The following is a 27,123-nucleotide window of genomic DNA, read 5'->3' as shown; positions in this document are numbered from 1 at the left end:
GTAGAGAGTCGCTGCACCAATGTTGTTTAAGGAATATTTGCAAATCATCTCTAGAAGGTGTGTGCAAGATCTAAAGTTATAGCAAATTTGAGAAGGGTTAGTCAGGGGAGTACCTGGAGGCCTTGGCCCCCTAAAAACTCAAGGGATCCCTATGAGTGAAAAAATTATTTATGTTGCAGATTCAAGATCTGGACAAAATATCAGCAAGCTAAGAAGCAAGAAGATGGACCATGAATCCTGCTCAAGCTTCTTTGGGAGTACATTTTACTCAACTATAATAGAAATAAGTATTCTACTAAGGTCTGTACATTTGACTTAGCTTTTGCAAGATATGAAAATATAATCAATAAAAGTCATGCTGAAAATTATAACAGTGATAATTACGATGTACAAAAAAATGCATTGGTTAATCAAGTTATTCTACATTCCAAATTTATTATAGATGTATTGTGTGAATTGAGGAGGTCGTCACTCAACAAACCATTCAAGAATCATACCATGTTGAGATGGCCATTTATATTTTTCTTATAATCAATTTGATATTGTTTATGCATCATATGCTTTCATGAATAAATTGACAACAGAACGCTACTTTTGCAGGTCATATATGGTTGCTGATTCTTTTATAAGATCAAAGTTTCTATAAATACACTGAGAATAATTACAACTCAAAGAATTAAATTGATTATCATATCTGCCCAAACATCAACTCTTCGACAATGGACCAGCACTTCTAGTACACTGTGACTGCTACCCTTGAAGACTCCAAAATTTTGTCATCCAATTCAAACTTCATTTCTTTCTTGTCTCTTCCAATAGCAATATATTCCTCAAAGCGCTCTTTCAAGTCTTCTAAAAGATTTGTTGTGCTTTGCCATCCGAGTACCTCCTTTGCCGCTCTTGGTTCTGCATAAAAATGCTATTTACAGCCAAAGAAGTAAGATACTGTTCAATAAGTATAATTTTAGAATAAAAAAATCAACGTGAATTTTTTCTTCCAATGATTATTAATCTCTAATGACTAGTGCAATAATTTTTTCATATAATTGAGAAGAAAATGAAGTCATTTTACCATATTTCGAAAGGGGAATGCTTTTTTTGCATCAATGCCAAGGGACTTGGGATCGTAGTGAACAATATCAGCTTTTTTTCCAGCAACTTTAGCACAGAGTTTGACAAGCCCATCAAATGTGATAGCTCGATCACAAACGGCATTGAAAATATTGCCATTGGCAGCAAACGGTTTCTGAACTGCAAGGACAAGCATGCTGGATAGGTCTTTAACATGTGCTATATTTGTCACTTGCATTCCAGAACCTGGAATTGGAACTGGCCTGTCTCGGATGATACCTAGGACACCAACATAAATCTTTTAACATTAAAAAAGTAAATACTAGTTTCATGTTTTGTTTCTGGCTTGTATAATGTTTATATGCATTTTGGTGTCAAATAATATACTTTGAAATACTACTCAGAACAGATATTATTCAGCAAGTGACTACAAGTTATAAGATTTTGAAGACAATGAAAATAACCCTTCAACACAAAATATTTAATATTCGCTACAATGGAGCAGTGCATAACCTTCGCTTGAATTTACTAGGTTCATAAATCTTTATCAAGATTGTGATTGATGTAATACTAATGTCACTATTATGTAAACGGAATATGAATTTATAAATTTAAGGGTTGTTTGGTGTTATTTGTGATTTCTTATGATAACTAAATAAGATGGATTCTGCCAACACAAAGAGGTAGTATTAAGGTCAAATTAGAGTAATACGGCATTTTAATAATTCCATACTTGGAAAGATTGGAAGAAACTTCATATTGACAATATGGTCCCAATTTAGAGGCTAGTGCCAAATGTTGCAATAACTTCAATGGGGTGATGCAGGTGATCTAGAGATACCTAGCTAGAATGATGCACGCTAGTTTTTTTATGGAAGATTCTTGTTTCAGATATCTTTTCCAGAGTGCAATTGTATCTTTTCCAGAGTATATAATAGTAACAAGTACATGTTTCGGATATCTTTTTAATGGTGATGCAATGGCTAGTAACTCATGCATTCAAATTCAAATCTAAATTTAAAAAACTAAAGTTTGAAACTAGTGCAGATATCAAAAAAATTGCTCCACAATCTCTGAATAATCTTACCAAAAGTAAAGACAGCAAGCAAGATTCCTATCTGCTAAAGTCAACCCAGAATTTAGAAATAAACTAGTAGTAAGCTAATCCCAGGTCTGTTCAAACAACAACTAAATCCAATAATTACTTGCAAAAAATATAAGAGAAGGGCAACGAATGCACCAAAATCAAAGCTGTGAGTTAGCTTGATGATAGCTCAAGAATAGCAATGCATAAATTGAGATATAATTGAAGCGAAAAAAAAAAAGAAACGACAGGAGTTCAATCCAAAGTCACATTATAGCTTATGCAAATCAATGTGAAATGAAGATTACAAGAATTCAAAAATATCAGTGAAGTGCTATGCAAACTTACAACACGTGGATTTGATAGGCTGATTTTTGACTCAGCATAGAAATTAGACATTTTATTGACAATTTTTTTGATATTGCTGACAGCTACAAACGACACATAATATAAACCTGGGCTAAGTCTTAAATATAAACCATTATTGTCAAGATAAGGTGCCCCTTACCTTGCAATCCTACGTATTATCCATCTGCCTCCAACACTCTTAGAGAGTGTCCTTGGATACCGAAGATGTAACGGGAAACTAATTATATAGATTCTCTGAGAATCTTGGCATTAGTTGTTATATGCATTTGTAAATTAGATGAAATTAGCAGTAGTTAGCAAGTTTCTAAACCTGGGCATGAAATTGAGAAGTGGAGCATCTTGAATATTGCAGGGGGGGCCATATCAGTTCAGTGATGATTTGGACGCCTATCTTGAGATATATGCCATTATGGAGTTAAGTCAAAAATAATCTCTTAGTGGTATGGAGATTAGTTTTGCTATTCAGGGCTCATTGGGAGTTGCATTCCATATTCTCAGAGGAGCCATTTCATTTTGTTTGTGGGAGATGGTGCGACGTACCATCGTTCGATTGTACAGTGTTTTGGGAAACAATCTGTAGCATTCCTCTCCCATTTCTCTATAATTATAAACATGAGATAGTAGTATAATGAGATTGCTCTACTTTACAAAAACATAGGTGTTGCTTGAGTATTTCCATAGTGAAGAAAAAGTTAGTGTCCAGATGTATCTCATCTTTGAAGATTAATACATATTATCCTCTTCCGTGCATTGATTAATATATTTATGAACTCTATGTTAAAATTATTACTACTTAGTAATGGTCAACTAGTTTTCAGTCACAAGTTTTATAAAATCATTTAAACTTTAAAATATTATTTATGCTTTATGAGTTTATTCTCTTTAATCCCTAATAACTTAGCTTGTTGGCTATAAGAATCCCTGCTTATTCTGCCCTTAATTTTTCAGTTAGGTAGGTTTGACATTCTGTCAAACACGTTCCATGCAAATGCAATAAGTTCTGTTTCTAAGTTTGTTTTACGGAGTTTGGATTGGATTAGTGATTAATTTTCATTTATGATATGTTATGATATTGTCATGCAATGTAGATGAAAAGGTTACAAATTGACAAACACATATTCTGATAATGACCTAATAATAAAATAGCACCAGTGTATATAACCCAGATTAAATCATAAAATACAAAACGGCATACCTGGATTAAAGCAAGGTAGCAATTACATTAAAATGTTGAAGTCTGATCACAAAATGGCAGTCTGATATGTATATTTTCAGACCTTTTCATACAATGAACTAAGTCCTCAATTCATCCAAACCACAACAAACATTGCCCAAGTCCTTGCAATGAATAACCCACTTGCTGGCCACTCCAATAATGATGGATTAATGACTGATGTAAAACTGGAAGCGCTACCCTGGAAGTATATAGATTAAGTACTTCATTACTGTTGATCAAAACTCCACAAATCCAAACAGCTAGACCCTAGAATGAGGCTGCTAGGGTTAGGAATGAGCCGATGAGCTTGTCTCTCCCAGAATAGGACAAAACACCTCTGATATAAATTTCATTCACTCTTATGATTTGATTTTCCCCATGCAAACCCTTCAAAAGTTGTACCAAAAACTCTCATGCTTGTCTGCAACCTTGATGATTAAATATGTCCAAAGCTGTCCCAAACTGAAATTAATTGCCCCCAGTTTACAATAAGCACAATGTGAATTCTGGAATGAATCCACTCAATAAGCTGATTGAGTTTTCGTCCACACAATCAATAAACTCCAAGGGTGTTGTCAACAAATTTCTTAGAAATGAAAGCCAATGCTCTCAAGCTTATTAAAGAGACACTAAACAAAACCAAGTATTTCAAATGACTTCTTGAAATCCTCTATTACAATCCTCTCATGAAGTTTCAAGAAATCCTTTTTCTAAATTCCCTTTTAATATTCATATTAACTTGCAATTAGAAATAGGCAAAAGCTTACAACACAACAGTAAATTGCAAGCCTCTTATCTAGGAGGTCATGGGTTCAAGTCTACTCGTTGAACATATAATAACGTAGTGTCCCCATTTTTGTCAGTACCAGAGTTTCAGAGATTAGCCTATTATTGTGATCTTTGTAGGCTAATTATTGTGGATAGAGGGTCTTCTAAGGCAGTGGCTTGCTTGGGAGGGTCTTATCTTCTCCACAATTCAGTAAGCTACAAGTTGGTCTTTGTTTGGCTCAATTTGGACTCTGTTTGGGCTTAGTTTTATGTACTTACTATTTGTGGTAAGTTGGGTGTTGATAGAGATGGACCCTTTCTATTTTTGAAAAGTGCATTTGGTCACATGGAGAAATAATAGGTATGACTCCTATTTCAGACGGCATATTTAAATGATGATTATTTTGGAAGTTATTATATTTTTACTGGCCAGATTACCATTCATTATTAAATGGCTTATTATAAAGTAATAATTTAACTTGATAATTTCACTTCAGTTGAGGGTTGAGTCATCATTGGAAGGGACCATTTATTATATGCCTAAGCCAAGTATTAAATATTTAAAGTGATGTTGTGTTGGAAAGTTTCAAGAGCTCAATTCATTTGGGAAACTTTCCAAGTTTCTGAAATTGAATTCTTTTGGAAACTATAATCAACAAAGAATTATAAATATGAGCTCATTTTCATTGGAAAAAGCACGCTTGAATATTTATTTTCTTTTGTTGCCTTTATGATTTTTTCTGAGGAGCAATATTTTGTGACCCTTGCTGAAGTATAAGAGTTGAGTCTGAGAATTTCTTGGCAATTGTGCTGAAGTATACAATTGGCCAACATCTCCTACTATGTTTTCTATAGCTAAGGAGAATAATCTTGGTTATTATATATTGGTGCAGCTGGCTGAGGGTTTGAGAGAATTCTAAGAATTTCTGAGTGGTTATGCAAATTATTCTAAGGGATATAATTTGCATTTTCCTTTTCTATTGTGATTTATGTGTCTAAGAAGAGCTGCATATTGAAGTTAGCATTACAATTTTGTGGAAGAATCGACTAGGAATCTCCATTCATTCCAATTCTTAATTATTTTTGGGAGCTGCAACTTGTATAACTGGGAAATTCAGCGATTGCATCCATGGCCACGTGGAGTCTAGTGAATGTGAAATCAGGTGGGAAGTCTGACCACCCTTTATCCCTGCACTTGCGGGTTTGCTGATGCAAATTCATCTTCATTTGGTGGCCTGCAATTTCCTTATTGCTCCAACGTTTTCCTTAACTAGTCGCAGCTGCTCTATATGACCTGCGACTTACATATTTGGGTCTGCGGATTGTTGGTGAAGGATCAGTGTGCAATCAAGAGGGTAGAAGAGAATTTGTGGGGCTCTACGTTTGGAATTTGAGCTAGATTGATCAATCCTAAGGCCGGCACATTGGAGGATAAACTGAATTAGTTACATCAAGGGTGGCAAATACAAATAGGTTCTTGTTATTGTGAATTTGTATTTAATTAGTGGAAGCGATTTTTTTTATTTTTTTTTGGCGAAACATTATATTTATATTAATAATAACTAGTTCAAAATAGCTCCAAAAGAAAAGAACCAGAAAAGAAAACTCCGGTCATTGCCTGATACAAAAAAGATGTAGAAGAAGAAATACTGCATCAAGAGAGAGTATCTATCAACACTAATGAATCTTGTCCTAGAGATTCCCAAATCAAGAATATAGTGATTACAAAGAGCCCAAAACTCATATGAATACAATTCATTGTTTGGTGCCAGAGACAAAACCAAGAGCCCAGCCAAAAACTGTCAGAAAGAATACCATCACTGATCTACATCGAAAACTCCAATTGAGACCATGATATTAGAAAGTCATTTGATGCAAGTGCAGTCCAAGACCTTGACCTGCATATTATATTCAGACTTTTCCAAATAGCATACATAATTCTAAGAATTTTGAAAGTAGTGTTTTCTTGGCAAAGTTATTTCTTGTTTCCCTTATATATCTATTCACATTTAAAAAATACAAAAAGCATATATTCTGAAAAAATCAGAAACAAAAAAAACATTTCTCATATTCAAATTAGCAAATTCATGAAAGGCAAGTAAGGTTTTTTACAAATAATTATATTAATAAATTTCAAAAAATAAATAACTAATCTCAGCTTATGTCTTGTAAACAAATTAAATACACTTGAACCTCCTCTATGTTGTCATATCATAAAGTCATTTAATATAATTAATATTATTAAAGTTAACTTTATTTTAACTTTAATAATTGAACTTAAATCATTAAACCCTTGATAATTGCTAGTATCAACTCAGGGGAATAATCCAAGTCATAAGATATGAGAATTTCATTCATGAACTTCGAATTTCAGCAAAATTTTTACCCTTTCAGAACTTTATCCGAATTTAATGATATTTAATATAATATTGTAATTTGTAATAATATTATTTTATTTTAAACAATGTTGAGATATTTAGTTTAATTATTTAGCAATGTCAAACTATTTTGACAATGCGGAAATATTATTTATATTTCAAAATAAATAAATTTATATAAGTTAAATTTACTTTCGATTTTTTTCCAAATTTTTACCCTAGTAGAATTTCATCCAAATCTTATGATCGATAAACTCGAATTCAAATTCAAACCTCATGATTTAGGGAATAATCCATCCACTTTCCAAATATAGATATGATGCCAATTGATCACCCCGGTGACTTACTATAAATAGTATGTACACAATAACCAAGTGACTTACTATAAATAGTAAGTGTGAATCAAAGTGCCCTGAATGATCTCTAACATACACGCCACAAATAAAATAAGACACTCAACTGAATAATACTGAAATAAGCACAAAAAATTTGGCGGCATTGCATTATCCTTCATTATAAACACATAAATAAGCTCTCATTTCTTATTCAATTGATAAATATCTTGATAAAATAATTGTGCTCTATTTTTCATAGTATGGTTCAGAGCTTAACTAGAGCTTGGGAAACTATGAGGGCATGAACAATTAGGGACTACTAGAAACAAGGATGGAATGAGGGTTGGCCAATGTAGTACAGCAAAGAGCCAAAAGGATTCATACAACAGATTGTCTGGAAGTGTGTCAATTTGGGAATATCATGCAAAGATTTATTTTTGAATATTGAAAATATGAATAGAAAATTGTGTATTTTTTAACAAATAAAATTACGTAGTTTTCTAAGGATAGATGCCATGATTTTTTGTTGAAACAATTGTAAATATTTCCTAATTCAATATGCAAGAGATTTTTCAGAATTGCTTGGTGTACTATTTTAATAAAATTCACTTTCTTCTTTTTCTATTGAAAAGCATGACCAATTTACTTTTTAGCAAAAAACTTTTACTAAGGAAAAATCACATAAGAACTTTTTATTAAAACCATACTAGCTAGGGCATGTAAAGTTCATGTGATTGTTTATGGCTTATATTGTGGATTTCTTATCTTAAAAAGCGTGAGGGTTAAAATGTAATGTCCCCATTTTTGGTGAGTCTGTGTAGTTGATGGAGTTAGCTCATTATTACAACCCACATGAGCTGACAGGGTGATTAGGGGGTCTCAGTTGTGGACGTACTATTTTTAGTAAGTCTATTTTTGATAGTTGTCATTTTTGGCAGTGCAGTGGAAGTGGTTATTAATTGCATGAGCTCTTATTTATTAATTAATTATTAAAGTTGCATTATTATAATAATAATAATAATATTTTATTATAATAATGATATTAAGAGATATTTCTAAAAGAGCGGGTTGGAAAGTTTCAAGTGTTTGAGTTCTTTTGGGGAACTTCTGCAATTGCTGAAGTTGAGTTCTTTTGGGAAGCTTTTGTCAACAAGGGATTATAAATATGAGCTCATTTCATTAGGAAAAGCATCCTTAAATATTTATTTTCTTTTGTTGCTTTGTGCAAGTCTCTGAGTTTACTGATTTCTCCACCCCTACTGAGGTATAAGGGTTCTTGTGATCTGGTCTGGAGACTGATTTCCTTGATTCATTAGTGCAATTGCAGCTGAGGTATTGCAATTGTTATTGTTTTCCCTTCTATCTTTGTTGTGGCTGGGAATTGGCATTTCTGAGGACTGTTTGTGTCTTCCATTACTGTAATCAATGTTGCTTGGAAGAATTATTGCAAATCTGTTGCTAAGGGGTGGTTGCTTAATTAGCTGAAGATTGTGAGAGAGAATTGTTTGAATTTGATACATCAATTTATGCTTACAAGTAAGGGATCAATCTGGGCATTTATGACTGCCATTTCTTGTGTGGCTGAAAATTACATCTACAGGCGTCAGTATTTCTGAGCAGGCTGTCACAACACTTTCTAGAGGTCGGGATTGCCTTTAAGAATCCCTACGATTTGCCTCAAGGGCATTGCCATTACTACAGGCTGGGTGTTCCATTTCAGGCAGCGTTTGAACAATATTTGGCGTCTGGATCGTGGGCAACTGTAATTCTGCCTGGGCGCTCAATCTATGCATTTGGATGCCATTTTTTCCGCTAGGACTACCAGTGGGAATTAGTTCTGTGTTTAAAACCCTTATCTATCACTTTTCTAGGTGTCTACATTGGTCACATTTTATTCTGCAAATACAAACTTATTTATGGGCGTCTATATTGCTGCTAATTGCTTCACACAACTGGGTTGCAATTTGTCATTGGATAGCAAATTTTGCATATACAATCAGGTTCTTATCAAACAATCTGTGATGAAGAATTGATTTCTTTTTTTGTTTTTCAAGTTTTGCAATTTTTGATTCAACAATATAGCAGCAAAATAGAAGATATTGCAATAATAATTTCAACTCAAATATTTGGATATTACAAAGGGAATATACAAGATGTAAGACATGCCTTGATACCCTCTAAAATGAAGACGAGTAGTAGCAAAAGAATTCTTCAACAAACAAATATGGAAAACGCTACTCCCAAAGTGCAGATAGAAAATTACGCCTATGCTCATCCAACTCCAAATTAACCAACACACAATTGCTTCTCAGCAACAATAATAAGAGTATAAGAAGACACCAAAATCAAAATTCCCAACACCATACTATCTCCCAACCATAGTGTATACAAAAATGGAGATAAAGAACAATTCTCAGAAAACTAATTCACAATATCTCAGTTGTGAATTACTATGAACTTCTCAGGAACAAACCCTTATACTTCAGCAAAGGCAAAAAAAATTTGAACTTCAGAAGTGGGCTCATATTTATAATCTCCAAATGGCACAAGTTTCCCAAATGAACTTCACTTAAGAAGCTTCCTCCACACAACATTAAAATATAATAAAATGTCATTATTAAATAATTTATTAATTGCTTTTGGCTCCAAAAGTGACCTTTTCCACCATAACATAATATTTTGACACAAGGCCACTATTTCTTGTGCCCAAGATTTAAAACTTTTCATCTCAGTTCCAACGAGCTATAATACTAAGGTGACCACCATACAACACCAACAAAAATAGCATCCTCGGCATATTTAGATGAATATTAATTTAGTTACCCAGGTTCACTGGTTTGCCCTCAAAACCATGTTTGGGTTCGAACCAGTTCGGGGTTCTAGTCCGATTTGACCACAATTTGGTCAAGGTTCCATTTTGTGTGGGGTGGTTCAAACCCACAAGTGTACAAATTTGATGAGCCCAATTCGAATTTACATTAAACTCGGGCAAATTTCTAATGATGGGCAGCTTTTGAGTGTTCTTTTAGAACATATTTGATATTTTTTTGAGTTCCAGAGCCCTAAAAAGTGAATTTAAATAGGCTATTTTGGCCTTAGTTCTATTGCTGAGTCAACTAATGCGGAAGGACTAGGAGAATGAGAAGTAGAAGAAGAAGATGATAAAGAAGAAGAAAGTGAATATGATGAATATTAAAATTTAATACATTATGATTAGTTGAAACTTGAGCTTGAAACAATGACACTTGAACTTGTTGTTATGATTCATGGATCATGATTTAGTTTTAATGTTTTGAATCTTTAATGTTGAACTTGAAAATTGAAATATATGATGGTATGAACTTGATTCATGATGCTATGATTACAACTTGCACGTTTAAAATTTATGCCTATGGTGTTTTTGTTGTTTAAATGATTAAATCATATGATTTTATGATACTCTATGCTTCTAGGCTTCATAAATATGTATATATATAATTTTTTATAATTTGTACATGCTTTTGTACAAACAAACTCAAAACCCTTTCCAAAATTTTGTTGTGCCACCAAATCGGTTCTTTGAACCCGTATTTCGAATCAAACTCAAACCAGTAACTAAAAATATTATTAATAATTCACCCCTCTTGCAAAATAACTGAAGAAGCATCAGAATCGAAATCTGACAACGCCAGAGTGATCCTAATGAAGAAAGATGATGAATTAACCTAACAGAGTAACTTACTAAAAATAGATGCTCCCTCCAAGATTCTTGGAGCCCAAACCAGAAAACCTAAAATAAAAACTGAGAGCATCACTCAACTCCTCTAACCCAATTGAGCTCATCAGAACTAACAATTTGACTTACTATAAATAGTAAGTCACTCAAGCGGAGCTAAAACACACCATAGGCTATTGGAAAGCCTATAACCCCACAATTAAGACCCTCAAATCCCACTATTAGCTCACGAGAGTCGCAATGGTAAACTATCGAAGACAATGGCAAGAACCTACTAAAAATGGGGACATTACATGAATTGAAAGAATGAACTATACATCAATTTATGTATGGCATCTAAGAGTGACAAGAACTTCCGCAAATTTATAGATGCATCTGATAAGCAAATGAACCCACCTAAATATTTGCATGGAAAGAAAAATGTTGATGCAAAGTCACCCTACATTTCATGAGTCCCATGCATAGCACATTATCTTGATTCGACCCTAGAGATATCAAAAAACTTCCAAAAGTTAAGTCCACCACAGAGAGTGTGGGACCCATCAATAAATTCATATAAAATCACACAAAAGTGTTTAATGTAACGAGATCTTTCATTAAGGGAAAGATAAGAATTCAACTAGGCATGACAAGGTATGCCACTCTTGTATTGCAAAATTTGTGTCCAGGAGATGAACTTGAGGTAGATGCTTCTTTCATTGAACTTGGTTGAGTGTAGCTTAACCAACCAAAAGAATGGTATCATTGTTGTGAGAATTGTGTGAGTTTTTGTGGACTCACTCATATGAGATTATAGAAATTTCAAAGGCTTTGGTCAAAGTGTTGAGATTGGTTAATGGGAAAAATCCTAAGGTTGTGGATAGAGAAAAGGAGGCAACGTTGTCCACAATGTCAAAAGATTGCAATTAAATTCCAATATGCAAGATTATTGATGTTAGTTGGGATAACCAAATCCAGTGATACCCTTATGCTTCAAGATATTACCAAAATCCATCATTCTTCTACAATGCATCAAGAACGATGTATAAACCATAGAAGAGCTATTTAAGCGTAGTGCAAATAAAATTTCATTATGTATAGGATCAACAAGCAGCCATTGCAATATTATATCCCCATTTTAAGATAGAATTTTAATAATAATTAGATAATACAATGTTATTAAATAAATAATAAAGTTATATTAATACTAATACTAAAATATAAAACAAGGAAACAATAATTATTTAATCTATATTATTAATAAAATAATATTTAGTATGATATTTTAAATAATTAAAAAAAATTTAGAATTAATGAGTAGAGAAAGAAATAAAATTAAATACAAGAGATAATATTGTACAAAGTATGTTAACTTTCTAAATAGAATTTAATAATAAATAAAATAAACACAAATAAGTAAGTAAGTAAATAATATAACATAAAATAATATAAATTAACTAAATCTAATGAAAAGTCAAGAGATGTTTAACAAATAGACATGACTCCTTAAAATTAAGATATAAAAGGGAGGAGAGTTTATTTTAGAGGGGAAAAAAGGAGGAGAGGAGGAGAGGAGTTCAAAAAGGGAAAATGGAAGAGGAAAGTAATATGAAGAAAATACGTGACTTTCTAAAAAGGTATCAATGATAATGAAAGGATGCAAACCTTTTGAAAGGGTCATAATTATGAACAATTGTGACTCTTCAAAAAATATTTTGATTATAAAGCATTGGGACTTTTCCAAAAGATTTTAGTTATGAAGTGTTGTGACTTTTCGAAAGGGTTATACCTATGAAGTGTTGTGCTTTTTCAAAGGATTTGTATTATGAAGGGTTGTGACTCTTGGAAAAGAAAAAATGAAAAAGTATATTTTTTCCTTTCCTTATAATTAGAAAATGAAGCGTTTTGGAAAGTAAATATAGAGTTAAGATAATCTAGAAGGAATAATTCATTGAAGGGTTGACTAAGGATAGAGCCACATAGACCAAGAAAAGAAGGTAAGAAAGGTATGTTTATAGATTATATTTATTTAGTTATGTTTATGAATTTATTTATATTTATGAATATAAGTTAATTAATTATTTAGTACATATATGTCTTACAAAATGATTAAGAAACCATAATGTCAATATCAGGACATTGCTCGCCTATATAAATGGCTTCGTGCCAATATAGAGTCAAGAGTCGTCTTTAGAGAAATGGCTAAGATGGGGATTGATGGAATCTTATAGTGCTAGTGCAAGAAGTGAGATCCTCATATAAATGGCTATCGTGTCAATGCAAGAGATGAGTAGCCTTGTATAAATGGCTAGATGAAAATGAGATAATAGCCAGAACTATGGCAAGAATAATATATCTATAATTGTTAGTATTTAAACCTAACATTTATTTTGAAGGTATTAATATTTCAAATCAACCCTAATAGTGGGGACATTGCAGTGGTATCAAAGCATGATCTTGCCATCCTGTAGGGTTAAAGAGGAGCTAGAAAAAATAATTTATATAAAAAACTAATGTAGAAAGTTAAAGACTATTAGAAAGGATAAAAAAACATATCCATGATAGAAACCTAATAATTTGGACTAAACAAAATATGTATTTCAATTCAACAAAAGAAATTATTTAATTGCTTGAGGACAAGCAATTTCAGAAAGGGCAGACTGTCATATTCCCATTTTAAGATAGAATTTTAATATTAATTAGATAATACAATGTTATTAAATAAATAATAAAGTTATATTAAAACTAACACTGAAATATAAAACAAGGAAACAATAATTATTTAATCTATATTATTAATAAAATAATATTTAGTTAGCCAAAAGCCTACAACACAATGGTAACTTGTGAGCCTCTCATGTTGGAGGTCTTGGGTTCAAATCCGTTTAACAAATTAAAATAATTAATTACAACGAATAACAATAATGAATCTAGGCTTCGGCCGTTTACCGATCCAAAAATAAATAAAATAATATTTAGCATGATATTTTAAATAATTAAAAAAATTAATGAGTAAAGAAATAAAGAAATTTAAATACAAGAGACAATATTCTAGAAAGTATGTTAACTTTCTAAATAGAATTATTTAATAAATAAAATAAACACAAATAAGTAAGTAAATAAATAATATAACATAGAATAATATAAATTAACTAAATCTAATGAAAAGTCAAGAGATGTTTAACAAATAGACATGACTCCTTAAAATTAAGATATAAAAAAGAGGAGAGTTTATTTTAGAGAGGGGAAAAAAGGAGGAGAGGGCGAGAGGAGTTCAAAACGGGAAAATGAAAGAGGAAAGTGATATGAAGAAATTAAGTGACTTTCTAAAAAGGTATCAATGATATTGAAAAGATGCGAACCTTTTGAAAGGGTCATAATTATGAACAGTTGCGACTCTTCATAAAATATTTTGATTATAAAGTATTGGGACTTTTCCAAAGGATTTTAGTTATGTAGTGTTGTGACTTTTCGAAAGGGTTATAACTATGAAGTGTTGTGACTTTTCAAAGGATTTGTATTATGAAAGGTTGCGACTCTTGAAAAAGAAGAAATGAAAAAGTATATTTTTTCCTTTCCTTGTAATTAGAAAATGAAGAGTTTTGGAAAGTAAATATAGAGTTGAGATAATCTAGAAGGAATAATTCATTGAAGAGCCGACTAAGGATAGAGCCACATAGACCAAGAAAAAAAGGTAAAAAAGTTATGTTTATAGATTATATTTATTTAATTATGTTTATGAATTTATTTATATTTATGAATATAAGTTAATTAATTATTTAGTACATATATTTCTTACAAAATGATTAAGAACCCATAGTACCAATATAAGGACATTGCTCGCCTATATAAATGGCTTTGTGCCAGTATAGAGTCAGGTGTCATCTTTATATAAATGGCTAAGATGGCGATTGATGGAATCTTATAGTGCCAGTGCAAGAAGTGAGATCCTCGTATAAATGGCTATCATGCCAGTGCGAGAGATGAGTAACCTTGTATAATGGCTAGATGAGAATGAGATAATGGCCAAAACTATGGCAAGAATAGTATATCTATAATTGTTATTTAAACCTAACATTTATTTTGAAGGTATTAGTATTTCAAATCAACCCTACTAGTGGGGACATTACATGCAAAGTAATGAAAGCACCACTAAGCAAAGGATTTCTTCACTAACATATATGCATTTCACTCAAAACATTAAAACCAAGTATTAAATTTAATATTAATAATCTCAAACCAAACATAACATTTTATTCATATTGAAATTTAGAAATAAATAAAATATTAATTAATATGTTTTTCTTTTGCATCTAATCTAATTCCAATGCAAAGGTGGGACGACTTTGGTGAAAAAGTGAATTGCTTCAATGGACAGCAATGAGTATTCTAAGCCTCTCTTGCACTTCTTCAACTGGAAAATGTTCTTGGAGTGTATTCGATTATATATACTCTAATAAATGTAACTTCTTGAGCTAAAAATAGATGAATGGTCCATTCTTCCTCAACCACAACCTTCGGCTTTTCCTCAAGTGAAATCAAGGTCGAAAGTTGAAACATTATACACCACTAAACTTTAACAGTAATCAGTAATACAACTTTCTAATTTATAATTTCAAGCACTTCAAGTTCAAAATTATCGAAATTTATAACATTTATTGATAACTAAAGAACTTGTTTGTTGCTCATCATATTTAATGTCAAAGATGATAAACCAATTGATTCTAATGATAATGATCCTGAATCAGAAACACTTGAGTAAAGCTTAACGATGATCAGCAATCTAATTTTCTTATTTGTGATTTTAAGTATTTCAAGTTTGATCAATTCAAATTCTAGCATAAAATGATATTTTAATAACTTGTTTGTTGAAACTTGAAAATCTCCTATAATGTTAAAGATGGGCGACCAATTTATCTTGATGATAATGATCCAAAATAAGAAAAGACTGCAGTCAAGAAGGAGCCTTCATTTGATGGAGATGATTTACTGTCTTGAATGAGACTTCTGTGATCAAGAGAATAGTTGTAGTGTGGAGGGCAGGGATTAGAGGCATCAATTTCCGCTTCACATTATGTAGTTTAGGAATTTTAAAGGGTATATATGTTTTCAAATTTTGTTTTGTATTCTTAAGACTTAGATTGTAAGAGGTACATTATCCTTATTTGAGAATTTGATAGTCATTGGCACCGGTGAATCTTTATTTACGACTGATGTTTGAACTTTGAACTTGTACCTCTTTCCATGCACTATATTTGACATGAAATAACAATGGAAGTTTGTTTTTCCATATTTTATTAGTATTTTAGTGTTTTTAGGAATACAACTATGCTACATGGGATAAAGTAAATTGAAAATACAAAAGTTGCAGTGAAGGAAAACTTACCTATTTTAAGTTCATTATAAATTACATTTTCGAAAAGTTCAACATTGATATAAAACATTACAGTGGGAACTAAAGAACATTATACAAGTTTCTATTGTCATACATCGTCATGATATATGCTGATATAATGCTGTTTTAGAAATGCAACAAACACTATGAAAAGGAAGTTTCTGACTTACGATCAAAAAACCATTCTTCACAATCTTTGTTATTCCCAGAACCAATCATGTATTGTGGTCGGAATATGGCCGAACTATTAAAAGATAAGCTTTTGATATGCTCCTCCACAGCCACATGACTAGCATCTATCTTCACAAGATCCTGCTAAGAGAAAAATGATTTCTTCTCTCCATCAAAATCTGACTTTTCCCCAATAATAATTTTACACAATGTTAATTCTTGCAGTTAAGAAATCTTTCCCCTGGTTTTAACAAGAAGAAATCTTTGGATAAACTTATAAATCCATCATTACAAAAAACTAAGAAGTATTTGTTTAAAATCTATTTGCAATTATAATTTTAAATTAGGAAACTCTTCAAAGAATCTGTATGTTTCAAAAAGAAATTATACTTGTACAATGGTTGAAAGTTTACTTACACATTTGGAGAAAAGAAATGATTCCTTGAAGATGTTAATAATACCTTAATTGAAATCTGGTGTATAAAAATCTCTTAAAATAAAACCGAGAGCTTCAAAGTCACCTTTGTAGCTGACCTCCAAGGACGGGGATAGAGAGTAAAACAAAGCAAGTACAAAACCCCACTCTTGAGATAATTTCAAATCTAGAGATCTAGGAATCAATAGATGTAAAATTAAAAAAGGAAGTCCTCAATGATCCAACGGATCTAAAAATAACTCTTATAAACAATAAGGGATCTAGGAAGCTAAAAGCCCCCTTCCTCTAAATGTTCCTAAAATGAGCACCTTCAATTCTTCTTCATTGATAATGCAAATCCTTCCTTTGAACACTCAACAAATTAATCAGTGTTAGGATTTTTCAAGTCCTTGCCTAGAGTCCAAAACCTTGAAAACGTCTAAGTCTAGGAGGTAGCATACAAAAAGAAGTTAAGTAAATGATCTTCACAAAGTTCACAAGTTTGCAGGCCATGTGAAAAGGCAATAAGGTTTTGCCTGTTGTGAAGTTCATGAGTCAGCGAAAAGTGCAACAATGCAAGGTTCGCAACACTACAAAAACAAAGAAAAGAAGCCCATAGATTTGTAATGTCGCAAAGTTTATGAATTCACAAACAATGCAGAATGCCAAAAAGGACCGCAGAGAAGGAAAAAATGCGACAAGGGAAAGGAAGAGAAGAAATAAGGGAAATAAAGGCAAGGACAGAGGCTGCAAAAGAGGATAAAGTTATGTACATTGCACAGTTTGAAAGTTTGTGAGCTATGTGGAAGTGCAACATGTAAAGATTAATAGATCTTACTGGTGGAGACTAAGCAATTATATTTATTGACTTTAAAGGAATTAAATTGAAGACTTTGAAGTTTACTATAAGAAGGCTTGATGATTTAAGAAAATTCAAGGTATCTTCAATATATATATATATATAGTAGTATTCTAATATAAATCTGAGATCAAATATGCCAATGTTATTGATGAATGATCTGCAGATTGAATAGACCTCATATATATATATATATATATATATATATATATATATATATATATATATATATATATATATATATATATATAAGCATAATCACGTAGAGGCATGACCCTACATGATCATATCTTAGCATAATCTTAACTGCACCGATTGGTAACAAAACATTAAAACCCAATACTGAATTGGTGTTATAAATGAAGTATGATAACCGATATTAATCAGTGTGTTTAGACAAACCAAGGTAACCGATTAAGCGGTGAGAAACCAACCCGATACTAATGAAGTAATTATAAATCAAGACACCTGATAGTAATCAGAGTGAACATAATGTAAGACTCCCGATGGCAATTGGTGAGTAAGAACTGACATGTATAAGATGATCTGCGGGATTATTAATCACAAGGTAGCCAGAACAGATTCTCATCAAAAATTGGTATTAGCAGTATATTGCAGATTATGTTTATATATATATATATATATATGAATAATCAATACTTCAATAGATGTGATGGAGCCCAAATTTCCAAGGTTTTGGGCCTCCATTTAAGTGATTTTTCTAAGCTTTCTATGCTATATTTTATCTCATAATAGGGCTAAGAATATTTGATGATAGAGCATCTGTTCTAATCATTGGTGCTGGGCTCAGTCAAATCAGGTTTTCCATCAGCAAATGCCCATGAGTTTCAGAAGTGTTATGTAGATCTCTCTAGAAAGTTAAAAATGATCAACCTTGAGCGTGAGCCAAGTGGAAAAGCCTTCATATATGGAGATGCAAATCTGGAGTTACCAGCGCGTCAATTACATCAGTCAATTGTGAAAGTTCTTACAGCCATAAATGTTGATTTATAAATCTGCTGAAAGGTAAGAACTGAGAGAGAGGAGGGGGGGGATGAGAGCTGCTTGTTCATTCCTGATACAAGTCATCAAGTCTGCAATGGGAAGTCTCCAGACTGCCTTTATATATCAACTGGCAAATCTCCTTCAGTGTCGTTGGCTCTAGACTGCCTAGTATGAACGGGAGTTGATATACTTGTTCCGATGCTCAAAAGAATGTAGTAAAATCACCTCACAAAATCATGACATCCTAATGATTGCTACAGATAGAACATATTATAGCCATCATTCACAACATATTCCAAACATGATTACACCTATAAGAAGACAGGTGGGAGACAATTCGTAAACCAAAGCTAAAGTATGAATCTTATGACAATGATGATCACTTACCATGTTTGAACAGTGTAGTTTGTCTTATTTGAAATGAGACCTGATGGAGCCCTAATTTTAGGGCCTTTATTAAAGAAAAAGAATGCTACAGTTAAACAATGTATGCCATCAAGTTTAATACAAATATAAAAGTCTCATTTGTCATCACTGAAAATATCAGATGTCCATATCATGAACTTCGTTGGAGAAATCAACATCTCAAGTTCTGAGTATATTGCTGAAGATGATTATAAATCAAAGGTAATACAATATGATGAAAGTAAAAGCGATAGCAAGAAGATACCATTGACATACAACAACGATAATAAATTACTGGGTATTTAGTGATTGTACAGTGTCTAAATTCCATATGATGTGTACGATCACTCATAAAGACACCCAACGAATTCAGAAATTCATGTTGAAGCATACAATGATAATAACATCAAAAGAATAATTACATATTCCACACGTTATGTTTCAGTAAAGAGAATGATAATGTTAATATACTGATCTGCATTGCCTGTTAAACTCAGCCATAAGTGTATTAGGTGCCAGAAAGTGATTTGCCAAGAAAGATTGTGTATAATTTGTCTCTCATCCACAACACGATTCTTTCTCCATCCTATTTTTGATGAATGCATACACCTTCAGGAGTAACCAGTAAACGAGAGCTTGCAATGATTAAAGGACTTGGACAGGGATCGTCTAGTATATGTGCATCAACATAGAGATCTATTGTTGGTTTCAGAGAATAAGAATTGCAATGAATCATATGCTGCTGACTCTTTTCAGAGTTATGAGATAAACACAAACAAAATCAGAGACATTAGTCAGACGGGCAATTTTGATCCCAACATTGATGATGGCATGGTTAGGAGAAATATTTATGGCATAAATAAATATGTCCAATTCCCATTAAGTACTCATTAACAAAAACATTGATATCGGGAAATAGTCATTGAAAAGAACATGAAGATATACAGATGAAGAACCAAGTTGTTTGAATGGGAGATTGGAAACTGCAGGTCAAAAAGAAATACAATTAAGAAATTGAACTCCTCTGCAAAAGGATTCATCACCACCTAGTCATGTGTCTTCCGTGATATAGTCAAGAGTAAATCGAAGTTACAGTGCCTGATGCACCAGAATGGCATCGCTCTACAGAGGCCGGAGCTCTGAGCCTTTGCAATACTTAATCTTCAACATGCCAAGGACCAGAGAATGCCTATTTTCCAGTTTCACGTCATGATGGAGATAATATTACTCTATTTCATACAGATGATGAAGTGTCGTACAGGTCAACATGAAATAGGAGGACATGAGCATTATCCTGTGCAAAGCCATGGAGAAGCACATGAAGATCATCCATTATGAAAAACTTAAAAAATAATATTTATTACCGAGGAAGAATATTACTACATCTATTGCTAATTAAATTACAAAATCTTTAGTTTGTTTAGTAAAAGGGACATGACTTTTATTATTGAAAAGAGATGTCATTTTATATAATCAAATATAAATACCGATTGTATCATTGAATAAAAGAAAGGAACATCATTGTAATATCCGAACATCCATATTCTCTTAGGAGAATTATTTTATATTTTATTATTGTACAGAGGAATAAAGGGTTCATTATGATTTTGTAATAAAAATTCTATTATTTTATTTTTATAATAAAATAAAATGTTCTTTGTTTATTATTGAAGGCGTGGAGATTTAAACTACAGGCGAATCGTCCTTTGTAATTATTTTTTGGAATTTCTGTATACAAATTAAAAATCGGATAAGTGGACAAGATCATTGAGCATTTAAATTCAATCATCATAGATACTGTGAAATATTTGATTGTTTCCATATTTGTGTCCAGTTTGTCTCCCAGATGAGTTAAAATTCAATCTAGACTAATTTAAGATTGTGTAATAATTGATCTGTTGCATCTTGATTATTTAATTGGTGGCAGTATAAGTGCTTAAGAACTTTATAAAGTTTTATGTGATAATTCACTGAAGTTGACTCTATCGCCCAGATGAGCAGAGGCATTGGTCATTTTATTATTGAAGTCAGAAAATCTAGATATTCCTTCTACAAGCATCAAATTCATTATTAACAAACTATATACAAAACATTCATTTATCAAGTATTCAGCATCCAATTTCATTGAGTTCGAGGACTTTGCCAGTCAGAGAACTCCAAAAGTTTAAATTCGCTATAGAAAAATCTTGAACTAGGCAGTCGACATTCGAGGTGAAGGTTAACCCGCTTGGGTGTAGCGGAGCCTGAAGTGCAGGGGAATTGAGAAGTATTCCCGTTCGTTGGCCAAAATTGATTGAGTAGTCCTATCGGAGAAGTGGCAGGCTCTTGGATTTCCAATCTGTAGTTTTGGGAACCAACAAGACCCAACACCAAAAGGAAGAAGATTTCGTTAAATTGATTTCCATATCCTATCTACTCCAGTGATTGTAGATATCGCTAATGATGGTGCTATTAATAATTTCAGTCTGAATCGACAATGTCTAGGCTTTGATTCTGTGCATGAACCACTTCCAGTTTTTGGCAAGAATTCTGAGACTGTTGAAGATGAGACTATAAAGATATCATACGATTCAGTTATCAAGTCCAAAAATCAATCAAAAACTCCAGCTATGAAGAGCCGTCAAATATCAAATTTGAACCAAACTTAAAATTTGCAGATGTCGTCAGGAGTACACTCTACACTTTCAGAGGGATATACACGCATTTGCACAGAATAATCAAAACATGAGCACATACAAGAGCCAATACCCGAGGTCAAAAAGCAAGATAGTAGTGTGTTGATAGAAGACTTTAGACATTTTATCACGCTTCCTAGATACTTTGTATGCAGAAGTTCTTTGTTCTCCTTGTTGAAGCTACAGACAATTTAGAATGTTTGGAGATGTACGTAGAAGGGGGAGTAGTTGCACATTTGTGAAGCACAGGGTTCCCAGTGCGCTCATGTGTTGGAGAAATAATTTATCGAGCACAGTAAAAAGGATGTGATTAAAATACAAAACTATAAAAACGGTTACCATACAAAAATAAACATGAGCGGCAGTTTAAGATTAATAAAAGGAAGAATGAAAGAAGGAGCCCGATAAAACTCAAGTTAATAGTATTCATTATAAGCTAAGTAATTAATCAGCCATGAAAAAATAAGGTTGCAATTATATTTTCTTAATGAAAAGATGTACGATAATGTTATAAGAGGTGTCTCTTTTTGAGGAGACGTAGCTCCTTAAATTAAAAGGTAAATATAAAAAGGGAATCCTCAAAGGAGCAAAGACATTTTCAAGATTGAAGATATCCGAACATTTTTATATTCTCAAGAAGTATTTTATATTTATTTATTGTATGGAGGAATAAGGGGCTCATTATGACTTTGTAATATAAATTCTATTATTTTATTTTAATAATAAAATAAAATGTTCTTTGTTTAATTTTAAATGGCATGTAGATTTAAAACTACAGGCGAATCGTCCTTTGTAATGTTTTTTGGAATCTTCATGCTGCTTCGCATCACCACCCTAGCCAAAAAGTGGGCATTATCAAAACCCTTGCCTTGAGAGCCTTCCGCATTTGCGATGTGGACAACTTAGACCTTGAGCTTTCCCACCTCCGCCAAGTCTTCCGTTGGAATGGCTACTCGCACAAACAAATCTCTCGGGCTTTCAAGCTCGCTAGGTCTTTCTCGCACGCCTCCGCGCTCCCTTCCTCCTCTCCCCCAGACCCCCCTTCTTTTGTCTCTCTTCCTTTCGTTGCCGGCATCTCTCACAAGATCGCCAAAATTCTTACCAAGCAGGGTGTGCGGGTGGCTTTCAGACCCTTGACCACCTTAAAAAATTGCATCCCCTCGCTTAAAGACCCCAGGGATGTCTTCTTGGAATCGGGCGTCTATAAGATCCAGTGCTCATGTGGCACTCCTTATATAGGTGAAACTGGTCGCTCTTTCCACACGAGGATCAAAGAACATGCTGCTGACATTAGGCATGAACGAGTGGCCAAATCTGCCTTGGCAGAACACTCCGCCACCACTAAGCATCATGTCTCCTTAGAAAACGCTCTTGTCGTGTGCAAGGAAGACAACTTCTTCAAGAGGAAACTCAAAGAGGCTGTTGAAATCTTCAACAACCCGGCCAACCTCAATCGCGATGACGGCTGGAACCTGAGCACCGCTTGGCATCCTCTGTTGTCCTCCCTCCCCCCTCTTTCGCCTCGCGTTCTTCCCTCCTAGCTCGGGCTTCCCCCCTCCCACTTTTTCATCCTCTTTTCTCTTTCCTGGCTCTCCGTTGCTCCCCTCTGTCTCTCCCCCTTCCCCCTCGCTTTCCAGCTCTGATGCTTGTCCTCGTCTCCTCCACTCTTGCGCTCTCTCCCCCCCCCCCTCCTCCCTCTCACTCCATCTTCGTCACCCTCGGTCTTGCTGCGATCTGTACTTTTCTTTCTAGTTATTGATGTGTGTATTCCTTCACGTTTATTATTTTTTAGTTTTTGGATTCTTTTCTCTTTCCTTTTTTCTTTTTTCTTCTTAATCTCTCATCTTTATTTTTATTTTTATTTTCTTTATTTTATTTTTATTTTTATTTCCTTTATTTTATTTTTTGGTATTTTTGGCTTTTATATATATATACATATATATATATATATATATATATATATATATATATATATATATATATATATATATATATATTCTTATTGACATTTTCATTCATATAGATATATATTCGTATATATATCTATACGAATTTATTCTCCTTGATTTATTCATTCTTTTAGACTTTCTTTCATATTTATTTATTGTTTTACATATATTCTCATAGATTTTTTCGTATAGTTGCTCATTTATCCCCGTTGATATTTATATAATTTTTTGTTTCTTGGTTTTTGCGTGGTTACTGGCTCAGGTTTTGAATTATTTTTTGATATTTATTACTTTAATTTATTGATTGCTTGTCCTTGGTTTCTGTTTTTGAATTTTTGTTTACACATATTCATTCACTTATTCTCGTTTTTATTTTCTTCTTGTTTCCTCATCATTTTCATTTCTCATCCTTTCTTCCTTACATTTTCTTCTTTTGTCTTCTCTCCCACTCCGTCATCCGTGCCTCCTCGGTTTCCATGCCCCTTCCCTCCTCTCCATCCTCTTTTTATCACCTCTCCTAGATCTGCACTCCATTTTTTTGCTCTCAGTGACTCAGTGGCATCCTGATGATGGATCATACAGTATGATCCGAAACGTTGATGAAAAAACTCTCACACAATCTTCCCCAGAAATCATTTCAATATTCATGGATTGTGGAAATCTGTTTGCTTTGATTGATACCCTTCATGGGAGGGAATTATCAGTGAAATCTAAGAAATTTGAGTTTCTGAGAACCAAGCTCTCAAAGAGGATTGCAGATCTTGCCTTCTTAAAACGGTGCAGAGACTCGCAGCTCCTTCCTTCCTTCGTCAAAATCTCGCACCACCTTTGGAGTGTTCACACCAGACACATTTTCTACCGAGCAGCCTCTTCCCTCCTCAGAGCCATCATCCAATCTACTAGGAGATCAATTAACAGCCTTAATTGTCAGCTTTTCTTTCTTCACTTGGAGCTCTCTTCGTCGCTTAGACCGGACCTGTGGATTCGCTTGGACATCGCCTCTCATGCCAAAGCTGTGGGCCGAACAGAGGAATGTATCAGAAGGCAAAAAAGGAAATTCTACAGACTCCTCAGGAAACAGCAAGGTTTCAGTCCTTCGCTCTTCGTTCCATCACCCGCCCTCTCAGCTGACCCTCTTTCTGTTCCCCCTCCGACCCCTCCTCTTCCTTCCATCTCCTCGAGGCTGTGTCCCTCATCCTCCTCCCTCGGCTCTGTCCCCCGCTCCTTCTTTCATTCTCTTCCCCCACCGCTTGACCATATCTCCAGCCCCGTCGTTCTGCCACCTTCCCAGCTTTCCTCCCCTCGTTTTCCTCTTCCTTCGCCCTCCCAGCCACTCCCCCCACCACCTCGTTTCATAGCTTCATCCTCTCACACGGCAGCGACTGCTCCCTCTTCGTCGCTTCCTCCTAAGGCCTCCAGGCGCAAGATCTCCTCCCCTCACGCATCATGCAGAAACTGTGCGCCTTCGTTCTCCCGCGCTGCCAGCCACCCCGAGGTTCCCAACGCTCGTCTTCACAACCCCACGCCGTGCTCTCCGTTCCAGCGGCGATCCTCGCCCCGCGGCTCATCCAAGGTGCAGAGTTCACTTCATTCCAGCTGCTCATCAATGGTGCCTAGCTCGCCTCAGCCAAACGGCTCCTCTCTGGTGCATGGTACGCTCACGCCCAACGGCTCTTTCTTGGTGCCAGGTACGTTGCTGTCTTCTCCTCCTCGTTTTTCTTTCTGCCTCCATTCAATGAACTCAACTGTTCACCAGTCGTCTGGTCCTGACTTAGACGCGCTTTCTCCACCCACCCATAAGCTTTCACCCATGGTTGACATCTTTTCAACAATTCCTCCGCTCACCAACCACTCTGACCTTGCGTCCCATCACTCCTCTCATGTTGCCTCCTCTCCGTGCGTCCCTTGCTCTCCTCATTTACGCACCCCATCTTTCTCGCCTCGCCTCACCAAACCTCGGGCTTCCTCTCCTGGCCCTCTTTCTCTCAGTCCGAGTGCTGCCCCTCCTTCCCTTCATTCATCGTCCAAGCTTGTCCTTCACTCTGGTTCCCCTCCCTCTCCGCCTCGTTCTCCGCTTCCTAGCCTCATCCCCTCCACTCCCAACACTTCACCAGTGTTACACTGGGAATCCAAACTTGTGGTCAACCTTTCCCATGCGCCTTTGGACCCCCTCGCTTTTAAGTTTCTCAGCAGAGGCCTCAATTTCTCTATCTCTCCCCGCTCCATTCCTCACATCGATTTTCTTGTTGAAGTGGAGAATGCCGCTCTTTCCCTCCCCTCCGCTATCGCCGAGATCGTCAGGCAAGATTGTGCTGTTGCTTTAAGGCGTGCCAAACCTCCCAAGTGTAATATCCCCCGTTCTGAGTCTCTTGCCTTCCAACACCTTCTTCGCAATCATGACCTAGTTATCTCTAGGGCGGATAAAGGCAATGCCACGGTTATCTTGGATAAATCAGACTATATTTCCAAGATGTATGACCTTCTCTCAGACCCTGATAGCTATAGGGTTGTTCACCGCAACCCGTGCAGCAAAATCTTGAAGAAGGTCAGATTGGCCATTGCCAACTCCTCGTTTGACGATGCCACCAAGAGGCGTCTCTTGCCCTCCAAAGAGCTTACTCCTCGTATCTATGGCATCCCTAAGATCCATAAAACCAATATTCCTCTAAGGCCCATTGTGGATACTATGGGATCCCCCACATACAAGCTTGCCTCCTTCTTGGCTAAGCTCTTATCCCCTCATGTCGGTAATGTTGACTCATTTGTCAAGGACTCGCAACACTTTGTTGATTTTATCCGTGATGCCTCGTGCGATGATAGGGATATCTTGGTCAGCTTTGATGTTGTTTCCCTCTTCACCAAAGTCCCCATCACCGATGCTATTGACATCATCAAGCGCAAGGTCAATTCTGAGGTTGCCTCCTTAGTAGAGTTATGTCTTCGATCCACTTTCTTCTCTTTCCAAGGGGTTATCTACGAACAAGTGAATGGTGTAGCCATGGGCTCGCCCCTCTCTCCTCTTGTCGCCAACCTCTATATGGAACATTTCGAAGACATTGCCCTACGTTCTTCCCCTCTCAAGCCTAAATGGTGGAAACGTTATGTTGATGACACCAACGTCTGTTGGCCCCATGGCCTTGAAAAGCTTGAAGAGTTTCATACGCATCTCAACAATGTGGCTTCTTGCATTTCTTTTACCAAAGAGGTTGAATCTGCCAAGTGCTTACCTTTTCTTGACATCTTGATCATCAGGAAACCTGATGGTTCCTTAGGTCGCAAGGTCTTCCGCAAAGCCACTCATACCGACCGCTATCTTCATGCTGCTTCGCATCAC

General features: G+C 34.7%; 1 protein-coding gene across 2 annotated transcripts in view; it reads right to left on the bottom strand.

Moving 5' to 3' along the window:
* Positions 1 to 483: 483 nt before the first annotated feature.
* Positions 484 to 27,123, bottom strand: part of CSP41A (chloroplast stem-loop binding protein of 41 kDa) — a 92,134-nt gene continuing 65,494 nt past the window's right edge. For both annotated transcript variants that reach the window (XM_089811836.1, XM_089811839.1), the window contains exons 4-6: positions 16,481 to 16,622; positions 1,073 to 1,350; positions 484 to 919 (exon numbers count right to left, since the gene is read on the bottom strand). In XM_089811836.1, the coding sequence (XP_089667962.1) occupies positions 734 to 919; positions 1,073 to 1,350; positions 16,481 to 16,622 (606 nt within the window). In that variant the 3' untranslated portion in view covers positions 484 to 733. The remainder of the gene's footprint in view (positions 920 to 1,072; positions 1,351 to 16,480; positions 16,623 to 27,123) is intronic.

Source organism: Cupressus sempervirens, chromosome 11 (genome assembly GCF_028749045.1).
Source record: "Cupressus sempervirens isolate cs-2001-9-10 chromosome 11, ASM2874904v1, whole genome shotgun sequence".
Taxonomy (NCBI): Eukaryota; Viridiplantae; Streptophyta; class Pinopsida; order Cupressales; family Cupressaceae; genus Cupressus; species Cupressus sempervirens.
The sequence above is the reverse complement of the archived record's forward strand: the minus strand, read 5'-3'. Positions and strand labels throughout refer to the sequence as shown.